The sequence below is a fragment of the Bufo bufo genome, chromosome 2 (assembly GCF_905171765.1).
Source record: "Bufo bufo chromosome 2, aBufBuf1.1, whole genome shotgun sequence".
In the NCBI taxonomy this organism is placed as follows: domain Eukaryota; kingdom Metazoa; phylum Chordata; class Amphibia; order Anura; family Bufonidae; genus Bufo; species Bufo bufo.
The window spans coordinates 512,066,650-512,078,682 of NC_053390.1; the positions used below are offsets into that span (position 1 = coordinate 512,066,650).

Below are 12,033 nucleotides of genomic sequence, written 5' to 3' on the forward strand. Positions count from 1 at the left end.
AGCCACAAGGAGACGTTATACTGTATGGGGGCAGCCACAAGGAGACGTTATACTGTATGGGGGCAGCCACAAGGAGACGTTATACTGTATGGGGGGCAGCCACAAGGAGACGTTATACTGTATGGGGGCAGCTACAAGGAGACGTTATACTGTATGGGGCAGCCACAAGGAGATGTTATACTGTATGGGGCAGCCACAAGGAGATGTTATACTGTATGGGGCAGCCACAAGGAGATGTTATACTGTATGGGGGCAGCCACTATTATACTGTATGGGGGCCACAAGGAGACGTTACACTGTATGGGGGCGGCCACAAGGAGACGTTATACTGTATGGCGGCGGCCACAAGGAGACGTTATACTGTATGGGGGCGGCCACAAGGAGACGTTACACTGTATGGGGGCGGCCACAAGGAGACGTTACACTGTATGGGGGCGGCCACAAGGAGACGTTACACTGTATGGGGGCAGCCACAAGGAGACGTTACACTGTATGGGGGCAGCCACAAGGAGACGTTACACTGTATGGGGGCAGCCACAAGGAGACGTTATACTGTATGGGGGCAGCCACAAGGAGACATTATACTGTATGGGGGGCAGCCACAAGGAGATGTTATACTGTATGGGGCAGCCACAAGGAGATGTTATACTGTATGGGGCAGCCACAAGGAGATGTTATACTGTATGGGGCAGCCACAAGGAGATGTTATACTGTATGGGGGCAGCCACTATTATACTGTATGGGGGCCACAAGGAGACGTTACACTGTATGGGGGCGGCCACAAGGAGACGTTATACTGTATGGCGGCCACAAGGAGACGTTATACTGCATGGGGCGGCCACAAGGAGACGTTACACTGTATGGGACGGCCACAAGGAGACGTTACACTGTATGGGGGCGGCCACAAGGAGACGTTACACTGTATGGGGGCAGCCACAAGGAGACGTTACACTGTATGGGGGCAGCCACAAGGAGACGTTACACTGTATGGGGGCAGCCACAAGGAGACGTTACACTGTATGGGGGGCAGCCACAAGGAGACATTATACTGTATGGGGCGGCCACAAGGAGACGTTATACTGTATGGGGGCAGCCACAAGGAGACGCTACTGTAAGGAGTCAGGAAAACAATTTTTGAAGCCCCCCTCCTCAGTATAATAGTCTTGTGGCCATCATACAGTAATGTATATTTCTTCTTGCCCTAATGCCTGCTTTTAGAGATCAATGTGCAGCTTGCAGGCAGGAAGGGAAGGACCAGGGCCATAGAAGACAGACACTATCTCCTTTGGAGGGACTCGCTCCTGGCAAACACAGCTCTGCTGCAGTGAATGCAGTGGAGCAGACTGTGATGTAATTACAATGTATAGTTATTGCAGGGACTCAGAGAATCGTCTGAGAGTTTATTAGTTAAACGAATCTAATGAGTCAGAGACTGTGTCACCCCAGACTTCCTGCTCTGCTACATGCACCCTGTACACACCCAGCTCCACTACATGCTATGCTAATAATGCCCCCCCCTTCCCCCGGACGGACTTACAGGGAGCCGCAGAGCAGGAGGCCTGGCAGGGACTCGGTGACACCGTCTGTGACTCATTGGATTCTTTTAACTAATAAACTGTCAGACGATTCTCTGAGTCCCTGCACTACGCTCCCTGTGCTGTGAGTCTCTGATTGGTTGGAGGTCGGGGCGGGGCGGAGCTAGCTTCCACTGTCGGCTCCTATTACACAGTGCCTGCTGCTGCCTCTGAAGCTGTTAGCTGTGCGAGGTGCAGGGGCCGCGGACGGACACATAGAAGCGGCGCACAGGTATCGGCAGTGGTATCGGGGACATTTGCACGAGTACATGTACTCGTGCAAATGCCCGGTATCGGTCCCGATACCGATACTGGTATCGGTATCGGGACATCCCTAGTTAGAAGGCTTAGAAGTAAATCTTGAAATGTTTCATAAAATTTCCAAAACCCACTTTTTAACCCCTTAGGGACGTAGGACGTACCGGTACGCCCTGTTTCCCCGAGTCCTTAAGGACATAAATATTGAGTTTGGTTTGGCTGTTAACCCTTGCTTTGTAACTGGAAAAAAAATTATTAAAATGGAAAATCTGCCCAAAACCTGAAATTTTGAAATTGTATCTCTATTTTCCATTAATTCTTGTGGAACACCTAAAGGGTTAACAAAGTTTGTAAACTCTGTTTTGAATACCTTGAGAGGGGTAGTTTATAGAATGGGGTCATTTTTGGGCGGTTTCTATTATGTAAGCCTCGCAAAGTGACTTCAGACCTGAACTGGTCCCTAAAAATTGGGTTTTTGATAATTTCTGAAAAATTTTAGATTTGCTTCTAAACTTCTAAGCCTTGTAACATCCCCAAAAAATAAAATATCATTCCCAAAATGATCCAAACATGAAGTAGACATATGGGGAATGTAAAGTAATAACTATTTTTGGAGGTATTACTATGTATTATAGAAGTAGAGAAATTGAAACTTGGAAATTTGCAATTTTTAAAAAATTTTTGGTAAATTTGGTATTTTTTTTATAAATAAAAAATTTTTTTTTGGACTTCATTTTACCAGTGTCATGAAGTACAATATGTGACGAAAAAACAATCTCAGAATGGCCTGGATAAGTCAAAGTGTTTCAAAGTTATCAGCACTTAAAGTGACACTGGTCAGATTTGCAAGTCCGTAAGGTGAAATAGGGCCGAATCCTTAAGGCTGGTTTCACACGGGCGTTGCGGATTGGGTCCGGATGCGTTCAGAGTGCGTTCAGTGAAACTCGCACTATTTTGCAAGCAAGTTCAGTCAGTTTTGTCTGCGGTTGCGTTTAGTTGTTCAGTTTTTTCCGCGCGGGTGCAATGCATTTTGATGCGTTTTTCACGCGCGTGATAAAAAACTGAAGGTTTACAAACAACATCTCTTAGCAACCATCAGTGAAAAACGCATCGCACCCGCACTTGCTTGCGGATGCAATGCGTTTTTCACGCAGCCCCATTCACTTCTATGGGGCCAGGGCTGCATGAAAAACGCAGAATATAGAACATGCTGCGATTTTCACGCAACGCAGAACTGATGCGTGAAAAACAACGCTCATGTACACAGACCCATTGAAATGAATGGGTCAGGATTCAGTGCGGGTGCTATGCGTTCACGTCACGCATTGCACCCGCGCGGAAAACTCGCTCGTGTGAAAGGGGCCTAAGGGATTTTTGGGCAGATTTTCCATTTTAATCCACTTTTTCCAGTTACAAAGAAAGGGTTAACAGCCAAACAAAACTGAATATTTATTTCCCTGATTCTGTAGTGTACAGAAACACCCCATATGTGGTCGTAAACTGCTGTATGGGCACACGGCAGGGCGCAGAAGGAAAGGAACGCCATATGGTTTTTGGAAGGCAGATTTCACTGGAATAATTTTAAGCTGCCATGTCACATTTGAATCCTCCCTGATGCACCCCTAGAGTAGAAATTCCAAAAATATGACCCCATTTTGGAAACTACAGGATAAGGTGGCAGTTTTGTTGGTACTATTTTAGGGTACATATGATTTTTGGTTGCTCTATATTACACTTTTTGTGAGGCAAGGTAACAAAAAAAATAGCAATTTTTTTTGTTATTTGCAATGTTCATCTGACAGGTTAGATCATGTGCTATTTTTATAGAGCAGGTTGTTACGGACGCGACAATAACAAATATGACTATTTGGTTGTTTTTTTCAGTTTTACATAATAAAGCATTTTTGAAAAAAAAGATTTTTTAGTGTCTCCATATTCTGAAAGCCATAGTTTTTTTTTTAGGGCACTGTCTTATGTAGGGGCTCATTTTTTTCAGTATGAGATTACGGTTTGAATGGTACTATATTAGGGTGCATATCACTTTTTGATCGCTTGGTATTACACTTTTTGTGATGTAAAGTGTCAAAAAATGCATTTTTTGACACACTTTTTTTTTTTTTACGGTGTTCACATGAGGGGTTAGGTCATGTGATAATTTTATACAGCAGGTTCTTACGGATGCGGCGATACCTAATATGTATACTTTTTTAATTATTTAAGTTTTACACAATAACAACATTTTTTAAACAAAAAAAATCATGTTTTAGTCAGTGCTCCAGACTAAAAAAATACATAGTAGCCATTGGCTCCTGCACTGAAAAATTTGGGATCAGATCGGCGTAGGGTTGTTTCGATACCAAAATTTTGATTCGCTTTCGTCACCATAAAAAAGTATTGCGATACTCAATACCACGCAAAAAAAATAAAATAAAAACACCAAAAAAAGCCGCGTGCATTTCGCATTTTATGAAACGTTCGGCCCATAATAGAACAGTCCTATCCTATTTTTTGGTGTGACAAGGTGACTAAAAAATGGCGAATGGTCACCGCATAAGAGATATTTTTTAATAATTTAATAGTTTGGACTTTTCAGACGCAGCGCTATGTAATATGTTTATTTATTTATTGTTTATATATTTTATATATAAAATTGGGAAAGGGGGGGATTTAAACTTAATATTTTAGGGTACTTTTACACTAGCGTTTTTCATTTCCGGCATTGAGTTCCGTCACAGGGGCTCTATGCCGGAAGAATCCTGATCAGGATTATCCTAATGCATTCTGAATGGAGAGTAATCCGTTCAGGATGCATCAGGATGTCTTCAGTTCCGGAACGGAACGTTTGTTGGCCGGAGAAAATACCGCAGCATGCTGCGCTTTTTGCTCCGGCCAAAAATCCGGAACACTTGCCGCAAGGCCGGATCCGGAATTAATGCCCATTGGAAGGCATTGATCCGGATCCGGCCTTAAGCTAAACGTCGTTTCGGCGCATTGCCGGAGCCGACATTTAGCTTTTTCAGAGTGGTTACCATGGCTGCCGGGACGCTAAAGTCCTGACAGCCATGGTAAAGTGTAGCGGGGAGCAGCATACTTACCGTCCGTGCGGCTCCCCGGGCGCCCCAAGCGCATGGATCATGTGATCGCATGGATCACGTCATCCATGCGCATGGGGCGCTCTGACGTCATTCTGGAGCGCCCCGGGAGCCGCACGGACTGTAAGTATACCGCTCCCCCGCTCCTACTATGGCAACCAGGACTTTAATAGCGTCCTGGGTGCCATAGTAACACTGAAAGCATTTGGAAGACGGTTCCGTCTTCAAATGCTTTCAGTACACTTGCGTTTTTCCGGATCCGGCGGCACCTCCGGCAACGGAAGTGCATGCCGGATCCCAACAACGCAAGTGTGAAAGAGGCCTAATCCGTTCAGTTTGCATCAGGATGTCTTCAGTTCAGTCATTTTGACTGATCAGGCAAAAGATAAAACCGCAGCATTTTTCCCCATAGGAATGTATTAGTGCCAGATCCGGCATTCAAAATACCGGAATGCAGGATCCGTCCTTCCGGTTGAACCGTGCGATTTTCACACATGGTTGCTAGGATGAAAGTCTATTCACTGTATTATTTTCCCTTATAACAACATGGTTATAAGGGAAAATAATAGCATTCTTTAATACAGAATGCTTAGTAGGTCAATATAATAAACATTATATACACCCCAGTATAATAAAAATTGGTGGCGCAGTGCGCCCCTCCGAACACCCCAGTATAATAAACATTGGTGGTGCAGTGGGCAGTGCCAATGAGGGTTAAAAAAATAAATAAAATTAACTCACCTCCTTCAATTGATCGTGTAGCTGCCGGTCTCCTGTTCTTTCTTCAGGACCTGTGGGGACATCACTGTGCTCATCACATGATACATCACATGATCCATCACCATGGTAATGGACCATGTGATGGAGCTCAGTGATGTCACCACAGGTCCTGAAGAAAGAACAGGAGACCGGCAGCTACGCGATCAATTGGAGGAGGTGAGTTAATATATATATTTTTTTTAACCCTCATTGGTACTTCCCACTGCGCCACCAATGTTTATTATGTTGGGGGGGGGGGCACGCACTGCGCCACCAATGTTTATTATACTGGAGGGGGGGGGGGCGCGCACTGCGCCACCAATAATGAAGATAACTGACCTGTTAATACAAATACAGGAGGCGGGTGCCGGAATCAAATAAGCTGCACCTGACCTCTATGACGGAGCGGCGATCAGCGGCATTTAACCCTTCAGGTGCAGCTCCCTGTCATAGAGGTCGGGTGCCGGCTATTTGATTCCGGCACCCGCCTCCTGTATTTGTATTAACAGGTCAGTTATCTTCATTGGTGGCGCAGTGGCCACAGCCCCTCCTCCTCCAGTCTCTCTTCTTATTGGCGGGGGCAGCAGCAGCACAGGGGGGAGGGAGAGACTCCTTCTCCACTGCGCTGCTGAGAAGAACATCGGCGGCGGGGCAGAGAACTATCATCTCCTGTGCCCGCCGCTGTATTCAACGGCAGAGCTGCGGCGGCGAGTCTAGTCGCAAATGGCGCCCATTTTGGTCGCCATCTGGAGCCCTGTTTAGTGTCTCCATATTCTGAGAGCAATAGCTTTTTTTATTTCTTGGGCGATTGTCTTAGTTAGGGTCTCATTTTTTGTGGAATAAGATGACAGTTTGATTGGTACCATTTTGGGGTGCTTATGACTTTTTGATCGCTTTACACTTTTTGTGATGTAAGGTTTTATTTTTTTATGGTGTTGACCTGAGGGGTTGGGTCATGTGATATTTTTATAGAACAGGTCATTATGAACGTGGCAAAACCCAATATGTATACTTTTTTTTATTTATGTAAGTTTTACATATTATCATTTTTTAAACCAAAAAAAATCATAGCCATAGTTTTTTTTATTTTTGGGGCGATTGTCTTAGGTAGGGGCTAATTTTTTGCGCGATGAGGTGACGGTTATATTGGTACTATTTGGGAGCCATACGCCTTTTTGATCGCTTGGTGTTGCTTTTTTAGCATCGTTTTAATTTTTTTACGGTGTTCACCTGAGGGATTAGGTCATGTGGTATTTTTCTAGAGCCGGTCGATACAAACGCGGCGATACCTAATATGTGTATTTTTCTTTTTTCCCTATTTTTTACAATTTTTTTTTACTTTATTTTGGGAAAAGGACGCTTTTTTTTAACTTGAAACTTAAATTATTATTTTTTTTAACTTATTTTTGACCTTTTTTTTGTCCCACTCTTGGACCTCAACTTTTAGGGGTCTGATCCCCTTTACAATGCATCACAATACTTCTGTATTGTGATGCACTGGCTGTAAGTGTATTACACAGTGTCGTACATGTACAGCGCTGGTCCTTAAGGGGTTAACATACCAGTATGGATGCTACGGTGTGTCTATCTTTAGGTCTGCGATTTGTTTACTTCCTATCTGCCATAATCATGTGCTTCACTACAGCCAATGACGGGACGAATTAAACAAGACGCGGACCAGACGATGGACGCACAAAAGCCGGCACACAGGAACAGAGCGGTAGTGGTGGGGGTAGGTATGATTCCTTCCATTGCAGAGGCAGCCTCCTGTGAAAAGTTACTTATTCTGAGACCACCCCATTAATGCTGTCTTTCTGTTCTGTCTGATAGACAGAGAAAGACGCTCATAGGGTAAATATGTTTGATAAATGAATTATCCACAAACAGTAAGAAATGGTTTGCTCACCTATTGTGGTTGCACCAATTTGGGCGCAACCACAATGAAGATGGTAAGCGGTTGATGCAGCCTGGGTTTGTCCGTTCACCTTGGGCGGGAGCCACCCCACCACTCTGGTACGACAGTAGAAATAAGTAGACGCTGGACCTTTTGATCCGAACGTATGGACAGCAGGAGGCGCACTGTCACTGTTGTGACAGTGCGCCTCCTGTTGTCCATACATTCGGATCAAAAGGTCCAGCGTCTACTTATTTTTCTGTTCTGTCTAGCAGTTCAGAGATGATCATCACTATTGAGCATGTGCAAAACAACTCTGTAACTAAGGGCCTTGGAGTGGTATGAAGATATCTACAATAAGGCATAGGAGAGAACACAGGCGAGGTGATAACTGATTATCTATCACCACTAGAACACCCTGCTTATCACTGTTTATAGTATAAGGACAGGGGAGGACACAGGAGAGGTGAGAACTGATCTTCTATCACCACTAGAACGCCCTGCTTATCACTGTTTATAGTATAAGGACAGGGGAGGACACAGGAGAGGTGAGAACTGATCTTCTATCACCACTAGAACGCCCTGCTTATCACTGTTTATAGTATAAGGACAGGGGAGGACACAGGAGAGATGAGAACTGATTATCTATAACCACTAAAACACCCTGCTTATCACTGTTTATAGTATAAGGACAGGGGAGGACACAGGAGAGGTGAGAACTGATCTTCTATCACCACTAGAACGCCCTGCTTATCACTGTTTATAGTATAAGGACAGGGGAGGACACAGGAGAGATGAGAACTGATTATCTATAACCACTAGAACACCCTGCTTATCACTGTTTATAGTATAAGGACAGGGGAGGACACAGGAGAGGTGAGAACTGATCTTCTATCACCACTAGAACACCCTGCCTATCACTGATTATAGTATAAGGGACAGTATAATGGGACTTGCAGTTCTCCAGGACCCATGCCAGGTTTTTCATGTTCATCTATCTCCTGTATTACAGCAGCACATATGCTGGTACTTGTAGTCCACTAAAGTACTGAGGGGCTTGCACATCAAGAGGACTGTGGTGTATGCTCTAATACTGTCTAATACTGCATACTATGTGTATAGTGCTGCCAGGAGGGATAACCACACACACAATGTTTCCACATATACCAGGATGAGGTCAGGTTCTGCAGTCACAACCCCCCAATTACCAAGCATTTGGTGATCTCATACACTCAGACCTGTGACGTTATGCGTCACTTATGGCTTCCTGATGTTACGGGGCAAGGCGGGAGAGGAGGCCTGGGCCAGCATGATGTGGGGTACATTGAACAGGAATCCTTAAGGAAACACAAAGGTTTAAAAGTCAATGTGGTGAACCAAGCCAGTGGAAGGTAAAATTCAATATGTACAGGCTGGTGGCAACAAAAGGCATCGCTAGCCACAGAATGGGTAAATTAATCGAATTCAATTAATTGCCCAGCAGTGTTTTTTTTTGCCTACATGCACAAAATGTACATATTATCCTCTTCTGCAGACCCTAAATTGAATACAGACCATCTACTAGACCTATTACTAAGCTTGCACATATGGGAATTTTTTGGCCGGCACAATGGGCACTGCAGGGGCCCTCATAAATAGGCATGCTGTGACAACCTGTCACAGCATGACTGTGTGCATGATGTGATGCGTCTATCGTTGCTGTTCTTGTTGGAAGCCTCGGAATCGGCAACAGGACCCTCCTCTGGCCTACCTACCTCCCCCCGACTCACTCTTGTAACCAGAAATGTCTGTCATGGTCTTCCCCCGACATGGTCTCCACAGGACCCTAGCTGCAGGGTGTACCCCCTGGGGGCAGGTTGACAATCAGTGCTCTACTGTATAAGCTTCTTACAATGTCAGAGTGAACAAGACTTCACAATGTCCTGCAGATGAACCCTCCAACCCTCGGTATGACATTAGAGACACAAGGATGAAGGCTCCGTACACAACAGAACTGTAACCTGGCTGTGGCATCAGCCATGGACGTCTTTTGTGTCCTCAGCATTCATGACAAGGCATGGCGACGTCCTGGTGCTGATGACCTGGCCAGTGTTTTACGAGAGCGCCACATGGGTTCATTTTTGCGCCAGTACTGTGGCCGCGAATCCCACGATGACTGCAGGTTTAAAGGGAGTCTGTCACCAGCATTTCACTTTTTTAACCCTTCCCACAGCTCCCTAGCAAGCTTACAGTTAATAAAAACGTTATCTCTGGCATCAATCCTGGACTTATAGAACCCTCAAAAACCATCTTTATAAGATATGCAAATGAGGGCTCGCAAGTGCCCAGGGCGGCGTTACTCTCTTAGGTGCCCTGCTTGCTCAGCCTTCTCATTGCGTCCCCCCGCCCATCCTTTCCCTCTGACCGCCTTTGTACTAACTTGTTATGCTGCCGATATCCCGTGCCTGCGCACTCATTCTTTTGGCCGGCGCATGCGCACTCCGATGCCCATTCCTTGTACGGCATCACAGTAATTATTGCGCATGCGCCGGCTAACGACGCCAGTTTTCGCGTCGTTAGCCAGCGCATGCGCAATAGTTACTGTGATGGCATACAAGGAATGGGCATCGCAGTGCGCATGCACCGGCTAAAGGAATGAGTGCGCCGGCGCGGGATATCGGCAGCATAACAAGTTAGTACAAAGGCGGTCAGAGGGAAAGGATGGGCGGGCGGAGGGTAGGAAGGGGCGGGGGGACGCAATGAGAAGGCTGAGCAAGCAGGGCACCTAAGAGAGTAACGCCGCCCTGGGCACTTGCGAGCCCTCATTTGCATATCTTATAAAGATCGTTTTTGAGGGTTCTATAAGTCCAGGATTGATGCCAGAGGTAACGTTTTTATTAACTGTAAGCATGCTAGGGAGCTGTGGGAAGGGTTAAAAAAAAGTGAAATGCTGGTGACAGACTCCCTTTAATGACTCAAACCAACAGCATGGTAGATTCCTAAAATCCGCCCATCAGACCCATGGCCCTGCAGCCATAATACAAGCAGAACAATCAGCCCATAATGTGAAACCCTCAGTATTAGTGGGGCTATGGAGCACAGTGATGACAGAGGAGGGACAAGGTTTGCAGCATTTTTTGATGGAGGATCACGTCCCAGCTATGTCCAGGCTTCCATCCATACCACAATGGGGGTCCCTCATAGGATGGGGAGCACCGAGGCTCTCCTCACTCTGATGCTCTGTGCTGTCATTTATATCAGATGGCAGTGTGAACAGAGCCCTGGCGTGACAACTGCTTCTACAGATGCCACTCGCACAAAGGGTTAAGAGCAGGGCATGCAGAGGACACACAGCCGGCGCCAGCATGCAGGACGAGTCGGACTGATACCTAGCGGGTGACTCCTCAGGCACAGGAGGATGAAGAAGGAGACGAACAGCAGGCACAGCAGTGAGGCCTGGCTCCTGGCTGCCATGTCTCCGGGACCGGAGCAGGAAGCGTCTGCGTGTGTGCACACGTGACCGGAACAAGCTACGTGGACTGCAGTGTAGTCGGCGCTGCCTGTGCACAGGTGTAGTACCCATAATGCACCTCACTGACCCAGTCCTGCCCTCTCTCCATTACCTGGAGGCTGAGAGATACCTGTCAATGGGAAACACACTGGGGGAGATTTATCCAATCTGGGACAAAGGAAAACCGGCATAGTTGCTCATAGCAACCAATGAGATTCCACCTTTTATTTTCCAAAGGAGCTCTGAAAAATGGTGGATCCTGATTGGTTGCTATGGGCAACAAAGCCAGTTTTCCTTTACAACAGGTTTTATAAATCTACCCAATAATTGCCACCTTTTACAAAAGACTTTCAGGCGCTACACCCTTTTTATTTCTCATGCCCACCCATTTATATAGGTTAGGTTCTCACTTTTGGCATTAGAATCACAATTGGCTCCAGCACACCCCAAAATGAATACACACCAATAAAAGGTATAGGCGCGGATTGATGACGTGGTTGGTCGGCACTCCTAGTTGTTATTGATGGTGCTCAGTGGTAGATACTTTTACGAAATCAGACAGACTAAACCACGGCACTCAACTCAAATATAATAAAATATACTATTATCATAATTTATATATAGAAAAAAGCATCAAATAACATCAAAATACATCAAAGGAATGTGTATGTCCTTATGTATAGATGAATGGTCTTCCCAGAGGTCTTTTAACCCCTTCAGGTCCCTGCCATTTTTCACCTTAAGGATCAGGCCATTTTTTGCAAATCTGACCAGTGTCACTGTAAGTGCTGATAACTTTAAAACACTTTGACTTATCCAGGCCATTCTGAGATTGTTTTCTCATCACATATTGTACTTCATTACACTGGTAAAATTGAGTCAAAATATTTCAATTTTCAAAATTTCAATTTCTCTGTTTTTAAAACAGATAGTGATACCTCCTGAAATAGTTATTACTTTACATTC

At 45.5% G+C, this 12,033-nt stretch overlaps 1 protein-coding gene across 2 annotated transcripts in view; it reads right to left on the reverse strand.

Annotated features, from left to right (window-relative positions):
• The window catches only part of UBXN8 (UBX domain protein 8), a 43,184-nt gene extending 32,108 nt beyond the window's left edge, over positions 1-11,076 (reverse strand). For both annotated transcript variants that reach the window (XM_040417883.1, XM_040417882.1), the window contains exon 1: positions 10,946-11,076. In XM_040417883.1, the coding sequence (XP_040273817.1) occupies positions 10,946-11,030 (85 nt within the window). In that variant the 5' untranslated portion in view covers positions 11,031-11,076. The remainder of the gene's footprint in view (positions 1-10,945) is intronic.
• Positions 11,077-12,033: the final 957 nt, after the last annotated feature.